Source organism: Coloeus monedula (assembly GCF_965178545.1).
Source record: "Coloeus monedula genome assembly, chromosome: 36".
Classification (NCBI taxonomy): Eukaryota; Metazoa; Chordata; class Aves; order Passeriformes; family Corvidae; genus Coloeus; species Coloeus monedula.
Genome location: NC_138816.1, coordinates 1,554,483 through 1,568,952, shown reverse-complemented (window position 1 = coordinate 1,568,952; position 14,470 = coordinate 1,554,483). Strand labels below are relative to the sequence as shown.

The 14,470-nt window shown below is 48.2% G+C and overlaps 1 protein-coding gene across 3 annotated transcripts in view; it reads right to left on the bottom strand.

Annotated features, from left to right (window-relative positions):
* The window catches only part of EHMT2 (euchromatic histone lysine methyltransferase 2), an 82,476-nt gene that overhangs the window by 46,865 nt on the left and 21,141 nt on the right, over positions 1-14,470 (bottom strand). For all 3 annotated transcript variants that reach the window (XM_082300064.1, XM_082300065.1, XM_082300066.1), the window contains exons 11-12: positions 12,022-12,146; positions 10,672-10,815 (exon numbers count right to left, since the gene is read on the bottom strand). In XM_082300064.1, coding sequence (XP_082156190.1) covers positions 10,672-10,815; positions 12,022-12,146 — 269 coding nt within the window. The remainder of the gene's footprint in view (positions 1-10,671; positions 10,816-12,021; positions 12,147-14,470) is intronic.

The following is a 14,470-nucleotide window of genomic DNA, read 5'->3' as shown; positions in this document are numbered from 1 at the left end:
GGGTCAGTTAAAGGGGTTTGGGGTCAGCCAGAGAGGTTTGGGGTCAGTTAAAGGGGTTTGGGGTCACTCAGAGGGGTTTGGGGTCAGTCAGAGGGGTTTGGGGTCAGTTAAAGGGGTTTGGGGTCAGTTACAGGGGTTTGGGGTCACTCAGAGGGGTTTGGGGTCAGCCAGAGGGGTTTGGGGTCAGTCAGAGGGGTTTGGGGTCAGTTACAGGGGTTTGGGGTCACTCAGAGGGGTTTGGGGTCAGTTAAAGGGGTTTGGGGTCACTCAGAGGGGTTTGGGGTCAGTCAAAGGGGTTTGGGGTCAGTTAAAGGGGTTTGGGGTCACTCAGAGGGGTTTGGGGTCAGTCAGAGGGGTTTGGGGTCAGTTAAAGGGGTTTGGGGTCACTCAGAGGGGTTTGGGGTCAGTCAGAGGGGTTTGGGGTCAGTTAAAGGGGTTTGGGGTCACTCAGAGGGGTTTGGGGTCAGTCAAAGGGGTTTGGGGTCACTCAGAGGGGTTTGGGGTCAGTCAGAGGGGTTTGGGGTCAGTTAAAGGGGTTTGGGGTCAGTTACAGGGGTTTGGGGTCAGTTAAAGGGGTTTGGGGTCAGTCAGAGGGGTTTGGGGTCAGTTAAAGAGGTTTGGGGTCAGTTACAGGGGTTTGGGGTCAGTTAAAGGGGTTTGGGGTCAGTCAGAGGGGTTTGGGGTCACTCAGAGGGGTTTGGGGTCAGTTAAAGGGGTTCGGGGTCAGTTAAAGGGGTTTGGGGTCACTTAAAGGGGTTTGGGGTCAGTCAGAGGGGTTTGGGGTCAGTTAAAGGGGTTTGGGGTCACTCAGAGGGGTTTGGGGTCAGTTAAAGGGGTTTGGGGTCAGTTAAAGGGGTTTGGGGTCACTCAGAGGGGTTTGGGGTCAGTCAGAGGGGTTTGGGGTCAGTTAAAGGGGTTTGGGGTCAGTCAGAGGGGTTTGGGGTCAGTTAAAGGGGTTTGGGGTCAGTCAGAGGGGTTTGGGGTCAGTCAGAGGGGTTTGGGGTCAGTTAAAGGGGTTTGGGGTCACTCAGAGGGGTTTGGGGTCAGTTAAAGGGGTTTGGGGTCACTCAGAGGGGTTTGGGGTCAGTCAGAGGGGTTTGGGGTCAGTTAAAGGGGTTTGGGGTCAGTTAAAGGGGTTTGGGGTCACTCAGAGGGGTTTGGGGTCAGTTAAAGGGTTTTTTTTGGGGTCTTTTTGGGGTTTATGGCGATTTTGGAGTTTTTAATGGCGATTTTGGGGTGCTTTTTTTATTTTTGGGGTTTTTTTGGGGCGGGTTTTTTAGGATTTTTTTAGGATTTTTAGGATTTTGGGGGTTTTCTTTAGGATTTTTGGGGTTTTTTGGGGGTCTTATGGCAATTTTGGGGTCTTTTTGGGGTTTATGGCGATTTTGGAGTTTTTTATGGCGATTCTTCGGGGGGGTTTTGGGATTTTTGGGGTTTTTTGGGGGGGATTTTGGGGGTTTATGGCGGTTTTTGGGGGTCTATGGCAATTTTTGTGAGATTTTTGGGGTTTATGGCAATTTTTAGGGGTTTTGGGAGGGGGTTATGGCGATTTTGGGGGTTTTTTAGGGTTTATGGCGATTTTGGGGGGGTTTCTGGGGATTTTTGGAGGTTTTTTTAGGATTTTGGGAGGTTTTTTTGCTTTTTTTTAGGATTTTTGAGGTTTTTTGATGGGATTTTCGGGGTTTTCTGGGGTTTTTTAGGATTTTCAGGGGTTTTTTGGGGATTTTCGGGTTTTTTTTGGTTTTTTGGGGGGGTTCTTTTAGGATTTTCGGGGTGTTCTGGGGTTTTTTTTAAGATTTTCACGGGTTTTTAGGGATTTTCGGGGTTTTTTTGGGCTTTTTCAGGGGGTTTTTAGGATTTTCGGGGTTTTTTGGGGGGTTTTTTTCTTTAGGATTTTCAGGGGATTTTGGGGGTTTTTTTAAGGATTTTTCAGGGAGTTTTTGGGATTTTTGGGGCTTTTTCGGGATTTTTTTAGGATTTAAGGGGTTTTTTTGGGGTTTCTTTTTAGGATTTTGGGGTTTTGGGGGGTTTTTTTTTGGATTTTCGAGGGTTTTGGGGGATTTTTTGGGGTTTGATGGCAATTTTGGGGGGGGTTTTAGGGTTAATGGCGATTTTTGGGGGTTTTTATGGCGATTTTGGGGGTTTTTTTGGGGTTTTTTTGGGGGTTTTTTTTGGATTTTCTGGGTTTTTTGGAGGGTTTTTTTGGGATTTTCAGGGTTTATGGCAATTTTTTGGGGTTTTTTAGGGTTTATGGCGATTTTTGCGGGTTTTTATGGCGATTTGGGGGGTTTTTGGGGGGGTTTTTTTTTTAGGATTTTCTGGGTTTTTGGGGTTTTTTTTTTGGATTTTCAGGGTTTATGGCAATTTTTGGGGGTTTTTCAGGGTTTATGGTGATTTTTGTGGGTTTTTATGGTGATTTTGGGGGTTTTTTTTAGGGTTTATGGCAATTTTTTGGGGGTTTTTATGGCGATTTTGGGGGGTTTTTTGGGGTTTTTTTGGGGGTTTTTTTTGGATTTTCTGGGTTTTTTGGGGGTTTTTTTTGGGATTTTCAGGGTTTATGGCAATTTTTGGGGGTTTTTCAGGGTTTATGGTGATTTTTGTGGGTTTTTATGGCGATTTTGGGGGTTTTTTTTGCGTTTATGGCGATTTTTTGGGGGTTTTTATGGCGATTTTGGGGGGGTTTTTTTAGGATTTTCTGGTTTTTTGGGGTTTTTTTTGGAATTTTCAGGGTTTATTGCAATTTTTGGGGGTTTTTTAGGGTTTATGGCGATTTTTGCGGGTTTTTATGGTGATTTTGGGGGGTTTTTTTAGGGTTTATGGCGATTTTTTGTGGGTTTTTATGGTGATTTTGGGGGTTTTTTTGGTTTTTTTTTTATTTTGTTTTTTTTGGGGGGGTTTTTGGGATTTTCAGGGATTATGGCAATTTTTGGGGTTTTTTAGGGTTTATGGCGATTTTTGGGGGATTTTTATGGTAATTATGGCGATTTTTTGGGGGTTTTTATGGCGATTTTGGGGGTTTTTTTTGCGTTTTTGGCGAGTTTTTGGGGGTTTTAATGGCGATTTTGAGGGGGTTTTTTTTGGGATTTTTATGGGGTTTTTTTAGGATTTTTGGGGATTTTTGGCGTTTTTCACCCTTCCACCCCCCCAGCCCTCCCCCAGCCCTGCCCCCACTCACGGCGGTGCAGAAGTGGCCGCAGCCGGGGCAGCACTGGTGCTTGACCACGCGGCCTTTGGGATTTTCGGGGATTTTTGGGGGATTTTTTGGGAATTTTTTAGGATTTTCAGGGATTATGGCAAATTTGGGGAGTTTTTTTGGGGTTTATGGCGATTTTTTGGGGGTTTTTTATGGTAATTTTGGGGTTTTTTTGGGGTTTTTTTTTGGATTTTCTGGGTTTTTGGGGGTTTTTTTGGAGGATTTTCAGGGATTATGGCAATTTTTGGGGTTTTTTAGGGTTTATGGCGATTTTTGCAGGGTTTTATGGCGATTTTGGGGGGGTTTTTTGGGTTTTTTTTTTTAGGATTTTCTGGGTTTTTTGGGGGGTTTTTTTGGGATTTTCAGGGTTTATGGCAATTTTTGGGGGTTTTTAGGGTTTATGGCAATTTTTGGGGGTTTTTATGGCGATTTTGGGCGGTTTTTTTAGGGTTTATGGCGATTTTTTGGGGGTTTTTATGGTGATTTTGGGGGGGTTTTTTGGGGTTTTTTTTTAGGATTTTCTGGGTTTTTGGGGTTTTTTTTGGGGGATTTTCAGGGATTATGGTGATTTTGGGGTTTTTTTTTGCGTTTTTGGCGATTTTTTGGGGGTTTTAATGGCGATTTTGAGGGGGTTTTTTGGGATTTTTATGGGGTTTTTTTAGGATTTTTGGGGATTTTTGGCGTTTTTCACCCTTCCACCCCCCCCAGCCCTCCCCCAGCCCTGCCCCCACTCACGGCGGTGCAGAAGTGGCCGCAGCCGGGGCAGCACTGGTGCTTGACCACGCGGCCTTTGGGATTTTCGGGGATTTTTGGGGGATTTTTTGGGGATTTTTTGGGGATTTTCAGGGATTATGGCGATTTTTTGAGGTTTTTTAGGGTTTATGGCGATTTTTGCGGGTTTTTATGGCGATTTTGGGGGGTTTTTTTGGGGTTTTTGGCGATTTTTTGTGGGTTTTCATGGCGATTTTGGGGGTTTTTTAGGGGTTTTTTTTTAGGACTTTTTGGTTTTTTGGGGGGGTTTTTTTTGGAATTTTCAGGGATTATGGCAATTTTTGGGGTTTTTTAGGGTTTATGGTGATTTTTGCGGGTTTTTACGGCGATTTTGGGGGGTTTTTTTGGGGTTTATGGCGATTCTTGGGGGTTTTTATGGCAATTTTGAGGGGGGTTTTTTTGGGTTTTTGGGGTTTTTTTTATTTATTTTCTGGGGTTTTGGGGGGTTTTTTTGGGGGATTTTGAGGGATTATGGCAAATTTTGGGGGTTTTTTTAGGGTTTATGGCGATTTTTGGGGGATTTTTATGGTAATTTTGGGGTTTTTTGGGGGTTTTTTTTTAGGATTTTCTGTTTTTTTGGGGGGGGTTTTTTGGGATTTTCAGGGATTATGGCAAATTTTGGGAGTTTTTTAGGGTTAATGGTGATTTTTGCGGGTTTTTATGGCGATTTTGGGGGTTTTTTTGGGATTTTTATGGGGTTTTTTTAGGATTTTTGGGGATTTTTGGCGTTTTTCACCCTTCCACCCCCCCCAGCCCTCCCCCAGCCCTGCCCCCACTCACGGCGGTGCAGAAGTGGCTGCAGCCGGGGCAGCACTGGTGCTTGACCACGCGGCCTTTGGGATTTTCGGGGATTTTTGGGGGATTTTTTGGGGATTTTTTAGGATTTTCAGGGATTATGGCAAATTTGGGGAGTTTTTTTGGGTTTATGGCGATTTTTGGGGTTTTTTATGGTAATTTTGGGGTTTTTTGGTTTTTTTTTTTTTTTAGGATTTTCTGGTTTTTTGGGGTTTTTTTTGGGGGGATTTTGAGGGATTATGGCAATTTTTGGGGTTTTTTAGGGTTTATGGCGATTTTTGGGGGATTTTTATGGTAATTATGGCGATTTTTTGGGGGTTTTAATGGCGATTTTGAGGGGGTTTTTTTTGGCGTTTTTATGGGTTTTTTTTAGGATTTTTGGGGATTTTTGGCGTTTTTCACCCTTCCACCCCCCCCAGCCCTCCCCCAGCCCTGCCCCCACTCACGGCGGTGCAGAAGTGGCTGCAGCCGGGGCAGCACTGGTGCTTGACCATGCGGCCTTTGGGATTTTCGGGGATTTTTGGGGGATTTTTTGGGGATTTTTTAGGATTTTCAGGGATTATGGCAAATTTGGGGGGTTTTTTTGGGGTTTATGGCGATTTTTTGGGGGTTTTTTATGGTAATTTTGGGGTTTTTTTGGGGGTTTTTTTTGGATTTTCTGGGGTTTTGGGGGTTTTTTTTTGGGATTTTCAGGGATTATGGCGATTTTGGGGGGTTTTTTAGGGTTTATGGCGATTTTTGGGGGTTTTTATGGCGATTTTGGGGGTTTTTTGGGTTTTTTTTTAGGATTTTCTGGGTTTTTGGGGGTTTTTTTTGGAATTTTCAGGGATTATGGCGATTTTTTGGGATTTTCAGGGTTTATGGCAATTTTTGGGGGTTTTTATGGCGATTTTGGGGTTTTTTTGGTTTTTTTTTTTTTTAGGATTTTCTGGTTTTTTGGGGGGGTTTTTTTGGAATTTTCAGGGTTTATGGCAATTTTTGGGGGTTTTTTAGGGTTTATGGCGATTTTTGGGGGTTTTTATGGCGATTTTGGGGGGTTTTTTGGTTTTTTTTTTTTAGGATTTTCTGGGTTTTTTGGGGTTTTTTTTTGGAATTTTCAGGGATTATGGCAATTTTTGGGGTTTTTTAGGGTTTATGGTGATTTTTGTGGGTTTTTATGGCGATTTTGGGGGGTTTTTTTGCGTTTTTGGCGATTTTTGGGGGTTTTTATGGCGATTTTGGGGGGTTTTTTTTAGGATTTTCTGGTTTTGGGGGGGTTTTTGGGATTTTCAGGGATTATGGCAATTTTTGGGGTTTTTTAGGGTTTATGGCAATTTTTGCGGGTTTTTACGGCGATTTTGGGGGGTTTTTTTGGGGTTTATGGCGATTTTTTGTGGGTTTTCATGGCGATTTTGGGGGTTTTTTAGGGGTTTTTTTTTAGGACTTTTTGGTTTTTTGGGGGGGTTTTTTTTGGAGTTTTCAGGGATTATGGCAATTTTTGGGGTTTTTTAGGGTTTATGGCGATTTTTGCGGGTTTTTATGGCGATTTTGGGGGGTTTTTTTGGGGTTTATGGCGATTTTTGGGGGTTTTTATGGCGATTTTGGGGGTTTTTTGGGGTTTTTTTTTTAGGATTTTCTGGTTTTTTGGGGGGTTTTTTTTGGAATTTTCAGGGATTATGGCAATTTTTGGGGTTTTTTAGGGTTTATGGTGATTTTTGTGGGATTTATGGTGATTTGGGGGGGTTTTTTGGGGGGTTTTTTTTGGGATTTTCTGCTTTTTTGGGAGTTTTTTTTGGGCTTTTCAGGGATTATGGCAAATTTTGGGAGTTTTTTAGGGTTTATGGCGATTTTTGCGGGTTTTTACGGCGATTTTGGGGGGTTTTTTTGGGGTTTATGGCGATTCTTGGGGGGTTTTATGGCGATTTTGAGGGGGGTTTTTTTGGGTTTTTTGGAGTTTTTTTTATTTATTTTCTGGGTTTTTGGGGGGGTTTTTTTGGGATTTTCAGGGATTATGGCAATTTTTGGGTTTTTTTAGGGTTTATGGCGATTTTTTGCGGGTTTTTATGGTGATTTTGGGGGTTTTTTTGGTTTTTTTTTTTATTTTCTGCTTTTTTGGGGGTTTTTTTGGAATTTTCAGGGTTTATGGCAATTTTTGGGGTTTTTTAGGGTTTATGGCGATTTTTGGGGGATTTTTATGGTAATTATGGCGATTTTTTGGGGGTTTTAATGGCGATTTTGAGGGGGTTTTTTTTGGCGTTTTTATGGGTTTTTTTTAGGATTTTTGGGGATTTTTGGCGTTTTTCACCCTTCCACCCCCCCAGCCCTCCCCCAGCCCTGCCCCCACTCACGGCGGTGCAGAAGTGGCTGCAGCCGGGGCAGCACTGGTGCTTGACCATGCGGCCTTTGGGATTTTCGGGGATTTTTGGGGGATTTTTTGGGGATTTTTTAGGATTTTCAGGGATTATGGCAAATTTGGGGGGTTTTTTTGGGGTTTATGGCGATTTTTTGGGGGTTTTTTATGGTAATTTTGGGGTTTTTTTGGGGTTTTTTTTTTTATTTTCTGGGTTTTTGGGGGGGTTTTTTTGGGATTTTCAGGGTTTATGGCAATTTTTGGGGGTTTTTTTAGGGTTTATGGCGATTTTTGGGGGATTTTATGGCGATTTTGGGGGGTTTTTTGGGTTTTTTTTTTTTTAGGATTTTCTGGTTTTTTGGGGGTTTTTTTGGGGGGATTTTGAGGGATTATGGCAATTTTTGGGGTTTTTTAGGGTTTATGGCAATTTTTGGGGTTTTTATGGCGATTTTGGGGGGGTTTTTTTAGGATTTTCTGGTTTTTCGGGGTTTTTTTTGGCAATTTTCGGGATTTTTTTGGGATTTTTGGCGTTTTTCACCCTTCCACCCCCCCAGCCCTCCCCCAGCCCTGCCCCCACTCACGGCGGTGCAGAAGTGGCTGCAGCCGGGGCAGCACTGGTGCTTGACCACGCGGCCTTTGGGATTTTCGGGGATTTTTGGGGGATTTTTTGGGAATTTTTTAGGATTTTCAGGGATTATGGCAAATTTGGGGAGTTTTTTTGGGTTTATGGCGATTTTTGGGGTTTTTTATGGTAATTTTGGGGTTTTTTTGGGGTTTTTTTTTGGATTTTCTGGGTTTTTGGGGGTTTTTTTGGGGGATTTTCAGGGATTATGGCAATTTTTGGGGTTTTTTAGGGTTTATGGCGATTTTTGTGGGTTTTTATGGCGATTTTGGGGGGATTTTTTGGGGTTTTTGGCGATTTTTTGCGGGTTTTTATGGCGATTTTGGGGTTTTTTTGGGGTTTTTTTTTAGGATTTTCTGGGTTTTGGGGGGTTTTTTTTGGGATTTTCAGGGATTATGGCAATTTTGGGGAGTTTTTTTGGGTTTATGGCAATTTTTGTGGGTTTTTATGGTGATTTTGGGGGGTTTTTTTGGGGTTTATGGCGATTTTTGCGGGTTTTTATGGCGATTTTGGGGTTTTTTTGGGGTTTTTTTTTTAGGATTTTCTGGTTTTTTGGGGGTTTTTTTTTGGAATTTTCAGGGATTATGGCAATTTTTGGGGGTTTTTTTAGGGTTTATGGCGATTTTTGGGGGATTTTTATGGTAATTTTGGGGTTTTTGGGGGGTTTTTTTTTAGGATTTTCTGTTTTTTGGGGGGGGGTTTTTTGGGGATTTTCAGGGATTATGGCAATTTTTGGGGAGTTTTTTTTGGGTTTATGGCGATTTTTTGCGGGTTTTTATGGCGATTTTGGGGGGGTTTTTTTGGGATTTTCTGGTTTTTCGGGGTTTTTTTTGGCAATTTTCGGGATTTTTTTGGGATTTTTGGCGTTTTTCACCCTTCCACCCCCCCCAGCCCTCCCCCAGCCCTGCCCCCACTCACGGCGGTGCAGAAGTGGCCGCAGCCGGGGCAGCACTGGTGCTTGACCATGCGGCCTTTGGGATTTTCGGGGATTTTTGGGGGATTTTTTGGGAATTTTTTAGGATTTTCAGGGATTATGGCAAATTTGGGGAGTTTTTTTGGGTTTATGGCGATTTTTGGGGTTTTTTATGGTAATTTTGGGGTTTTTTTGGGGTTTTTTTTTGGATTTTCTGGGTTTTTGGGGGTTTTTTTGGGGGATTTTCAGGGATTATGGCAATTTTTGGGGTTTTTTAGGGTTTATGGCGATTTTTGTGGGTTTTTATGGCGATTTTGGGGTTTTTTTTTGCGTTTATGGCGATTTTTTGGGGGTTTTTATGGCGATTTTGGGGGTTTTTTTTGGGTTTTTTTGGGGGGTTTTTTTTTGGATTTTCTGGGTTTTTGGGGGGTTTTTTTTGGATTTTCAGGGTTTATGGCAATTTTTGGGGTTTTTTAGGGTTTATGGCGATTTTTGGGGGATTTTTATGGTAATTATGGCGATTTTTTGGGGGTTTTTATGGCGATTTTGAGGGGGTTTTTTTTGGGATTTTTATGGGGTTTTTTTAGGATTTTTGGGGATTTTTGGCGTTTTTCACCCTTCCACCCCCCCCAGCCCTCCCCCAGCCCTGCCCCCACTCACGGCGGTGCAGAAGTGGCCGCAGCCGGGGCAGCACTGGTGCTTGACCATGCGGCCTTTGGGATTTCCGGGGATTTTTTGGGGATTTTTTGGGGATTTTCAGGGTTTATGGCAATTTTTTGGGGTTTTTTAGGGTTTATGGCGATTTTTGGGGGTTTTTATGGCGATTTTGGGGGGATTTTTTGGGGTTTTTGGCGATTTTTTGGGGGTTTTTATGGCGATTTTTTGGGGGTTTTAATGGCGATTTTGAGGGGGTTTTTTGGGATTTTTATGGGGTTTTTTTAGGATTTTTGGGGATTTTTGGCGTTTTTCACCCTTCCACCCCCCCCAGCCCTCCCCCAGCCCTGCCCCCACTCACGGCGGTGCAGAAGTGGCCGCAGCCGGGGCAGCACTGGTGCTTGACCACGCGGCCTTTGGGATTTTCGGGGATTTTTGGGGGATTTTTTGGGGATTTTCAGGGATTATGGCAAATTTTGGGAGTTTTTTAGGGTTTATGGTGATTTTTGCGGGTTTTTATGGTGATTTTGGGGTTTTTTTGGGGTTTTTTTTTGGATTTTCTGGGTTTTTGGGGGTTTTTTGGGGGGATTTTCAGGGATTATGGCAATTTTTGGGGTTTTTTAGGGTTTATGGCCATTTTTTGGGGGTTTTTATGGCGATTTTGGGGGGGTTTTTTGGGTGTTTTTTTTTAGGATTTTCTGGGTTTTTTGGGGTTTTTTTTTGGAATTTTCAGGGATTATGGCAATTTTGGGGAGTTTTTTTGGGTTTATGACGATTTTTGGGGGTTTTTTATGGTAATTATGGCGATTTTTTGGGGGTTTTTATGGCGATTTTGAGGGGGTTTTTTGGGATTTTTATGGGGTTTTTTTAGGATTTTTGGGGATTTTTGGCGTTTTTCACCCTTCCACCCCCCCCAGCCCTCCCCCAGCCCTGCCCCCACTCACGGCGGTGCAGAAGTGGCCGCAGCCGGGGCAGCACTGGTGCTTGACCACGCGGCCTTTGGGATTTTCGGGGATTTTTGGGGGATTTTTTGGGGATTTTTTAGGATTTTCAGGGATTATGGCAAATTTGGGGAGTTTTTTTGGGTTTATGGCGATTTTTGGGGTTTTTTATGGTAATTTTGGGGTTTTTTGGTTTTTTTTTTTTTTTAGGATTTTCTGGTTTTTTGGGGTTTTTTTTGGGGGGATTTTGAGGGATTATGGCAATTTTGGGGAGTTTTTTTAGGGTTTATGGCGATTTTTTGCGGGTTTTTATGGCGACTTTGGGGGGTTTTTTTTAGGATTTTCTGGTTTTTTGGGGGTTTTTTTTGGCGATTTTCGGGATTTTTTGGGGATTTTTGGCGTTTTTCACCCTTCCACCCCCCCCAGCCCTCCCCCAGCCCTGCCCCCACTCACGGCGGTGCAGAAGTGGCCGCAGCCGGGGCAGCACTGGTGCTTGACCATGCGGGCGCGGTGGCTCTCGCACAGCACCATCAGGGGCACGCGGCTCGAGGGCCGCATGGTCTCGCGCTTCAGGATGCTGCTGCCGCAGCCGCTCAGCTGCGGGGACACGCGGGCACCGCTCGGGCCAGCTCGGGCCAGCTCGGGGCGGTTTGGGGCAGTTTGGGGCAGTTTGGGGCAGTTTGGGACAGCTCGGGGCAGTTCGGGGCAGCTCGGGAAAGTTTGGGACAGTTCGGGGCAGTTCGGGAAAGTTTGGGACAGTTTGGGGCAGTTTGGGACAGTTCGGGGCAGTTCGGGGCAGTTCAGGACAGTTTGGGGCAGTTTGGGGCAGTTTGGGGCAGTTCGGGGCAGTTTGGGGCAGTTCAGGGCAGTTTGGGGCAGTTCAGGGCAGTTTGGGACAGTTCGGGGCAGTTTGGGGCAGTTTGGGAAAGTTTGGGAAAGTTTGGGGCAGTTCGGGGCAGTTTGGGGCAGTTCAGGGCAGTTCGGGGCAGTTTGGGACAGTTTGGGGCAGTTCGGGGCAGTTCAGGGACAATTTCGGGGCAGTTTGGGGCAGTTCGGGGCAGTTTGGGACATTTGGGGACAGTTCGGGGCAGTTCGGGGCAGTTTGGGGCAGTTCGGGGCAGTTCGGGGCAGTTCGGGGCAGTTTGGGGCAGCTCGGGGCAGTTCGGGGCAGTTTGGGACAGCTCGGGGCAGTTCGGGGCAGCTCGGGGCAGTTTGGGGCAGTTCGGGAAAGTTTGGGGCATTTCAGGGCATTTCGGGGCATTTCGGGGCATTTCGGGGCAGTTTGGAGCAGTTTGGGGCAGTTTGGGGCAGTTTGGGGCAGTTTGGGGCAGTTTGGGGCAGTATGGGGTGGGGCAGGACCCCCCACACCCTCCTGGTGCCCCCAGTGCCCCCCCAGTGTCCCCAGTGCCTCCCAGTCCCTCCCAGTGCCTCCCAGTTCCCTCCCAGTGCCTCCCAGTGCCTCCCAGTGCCCTCACCTGCCCATCCACGCTCTCGGTGGCCATGCAGAGCCCCCGCTCGCCGCTGCCCCCAGTCCCTCCCAGTGCCTCCCAGTCCCTCCCAGTCCCTCCCAGTGCCTCCCAGTGCCTCCCAGTGCCTCCCAGTATCCCCAGTGCCTCCCAGTGCCTCCCAGTGCCCTCACCTGCCCATCCACGCTCTCGGTGGCCATGCAGAGCCCCCGCTCGCCGCTGCCCCCAGTCCCTCCCAGTGCCTCCCAGTCCCTCCCAGTCCCTCCCAGTGCCTCCCAGTGCCTCCCAGTGCCTCCCAGTATCCCCAGTGCCTCCCAGTGCCTCCCAGTGCCCTCACCTGCCCATCCACGCTCTCGGTGGCCATGCAGAGCCCGCGCTCGCCGCTGCCCCGCTCCACCTTGGGCGCCTCCATGCGGCACGAGCACAGCGGCAGCTCCTCGAAGCGCTCGGCCTCCGCCGGACCTGCGGGGTCAGGGGTCAAGGAGGGGTCAGCAAGGGGTCAGTGAGGGGTCAGGGAGGGGTCAGGGGTCAGGGAGGGGTCAGCAGAGGGGTCAGGGAGGGCTCAGTGGGGTGTGGTCAGTGAGGGTGTGGTCAGATGGGCGTGTCCAGGTGCGCTGAGCGTGTCCAGCTGTGTGTCCAGCTGTGTGTCCAGCTGTGTGTGTCCAGCTGTGTGTGTCCAGCTGTGTGTCCATGTCCAGCTGTGTGTCCGTGTCCAGCTGTGTGTCCAGCTGTGTGTCCATGTCCAGCTGTGTGTCCATGTCCAGCTGTGTGTCCAGCTGTGTGTCCAGCTGTGTGTGTCCAGCTGTGTGTCCAGCTGTGTGTCCATGTCCGGCTGTGTGTCCATGTCCAGCTGTGTGTCCAGCTGTGTGTCCGTGTCCAGCTGTGTGTCCAGCTGTGTGTCCAGCTGTGTGTCCAGCTGTGTGTCCATGTCCAGCTGTGTGTCCATGTCCAGCTGTGTGTCCAGCTGTGTGTCCAGCTGTGTGTGTCCAGCTGTGTGTGTCCAGCTGTGTGTCCATGTCCGGCTGTGTGTCCATGTCCAGCTGTGTGTCCAGCTGTGTGTCCGTGTCCAGCTGTGTGTCCAGCTGTGTGTCCAGCTGTGTGTCCAGCTGTGTGTCCGTGTCCAGCTGTGTGTCCATGTCCAGCTGTGTGTCCAGCTGTGTGTCCATGTCCAGCTGTGTGTCCAGCTGTGTGTCCGTGTCCAGCTGTGTGTCCGTGTCCAGCTGTGTGTCCATGTCCAGCTGTGTGTCCAGCTGTGTGTCCATGTCCAGCTGTGTGTCCATGTCCAGCTGTGTGTCCGTGTCCAGCTGTGTGTCCATGTCCAGCTGTGTGTCCAGCTGTGTGTCCATGTCCGGCTGTGTGTCCATGTCCAGCTGTGTGTCCAGCTGTGTGTCCGTGTCCAGCTGTGTGTCCAGCTGTGTGTCCAGCTGTGTGTCCAGCTGTGTGTCCGTGTCCAGCTGTGTGTCCATGTCCAGCTGTGTGTCCAGCTGTGTGTCCATGTCCAGCTGTGTGTCCATGTCCAGCTGTGTGTCCGTGTCCAGCTGTGTGTCCAGCTGTGTGTCCAGCTGTGTGTCCATGTCCAGCTGTGTGTCCGGCTGTGTGTCCAGCTGTGTGTCCATCTCCGGCTGTGTGTCCGGCTGTGTGTCCAGCTGTGTGTCCATGTCCGGCTGTGTGTCCAGCTGTGTGTCCAGCTGTGTGTCCGTGTCCGGCTGTGTGTCCAGCTGTGTGTCCGTGTCCAGCTGTGTGTCCGGCTGTGTGTCCAGGGGTGTGTCCATGTCCAGCTGTGTGTCCAGCTGTGTGTCCATGTCCAGCTGTGTGTCCAGGGGTGTGTCCATGTCCAGCTGTGTGTCCAGCTGTGTGTCCAGGGGTGTGTCCATGTCCGGCTGTGTGTCCAGGGGTGTGTCCATGTCCAGCTGTGTGTCCAGCTGTGTGTCCAGCTGTGTGTCCGTGTCCAGCTGTGTGTCCAGCTGTGTGTCCATGTCCAGCTGTGTGCCTGTGTCCAGCTGTGTGTCCAGCTGTGTGTCCAGCTGTGTGTCCGTGTCCAGCTGTGTGTCCAGCTGTGTGTCCAGCTGTGTGTCCGTGTCCAGCTGTGTGTCCAGCTGTGTGTCCATGTCCAGCTGTGTGTCCATGTCCAGCTGTGTGTCCAGCTGTGTGTCCAGCTGTGTGTCCATGTCCAGCTGTGTGTCCATGTCCAGCTGTGTGTCCGGCTGTGTGTCCAGGGGTGTGTCCATGTCCAGCTGTGTGTCCGGCTGTGTGTCCGTGTCCAGCTGTGTGTCCGTGTCCAGCTGTGTGTCCAGCTGTGTGTCCGTGTCCAGCTGTGTGTCCATGTCCAGCTGTGTGTCCAGCTGTGTGTCCATGTCCAGCTGTGTGTCCATGTCCGGCTGTGTGTCCGTGTCCGGCTGTGTGTCCGTGTCCAGCTGTGTGTCCGTGTCCAGCTGTGTGTCCAGCTGTGTGTCCAGCTGTGTGTCCATGTCCAGCTGTGTGTCCAGCTGTGTGTCCATGTCCGGCTGTGTGTCCATGTCCAGCTGTGTGTCCAGCTGTGTGTCCAGCTGTGTGTCCATGTCCAGCTGTGTGTCCATGTCCAGCTGTGTGTCCAGCTGTGTGTCCAGCTGTGTGTCCATGTCCAGCTGTGTGTCCGTGTCCAGCTGTGTGTCCATGTCCAGCTGTGTGTCCAGCTGTGTGTCCATGTCCGGCTGTGTGTCCGGCTGTGTGTCCATGTCCAGCTGTGTGTCCATGTCCGGCTGTGTGTCCAGCTGTGTGTCCAGCTGTGTGTCCGTGTCCGGCTGTGT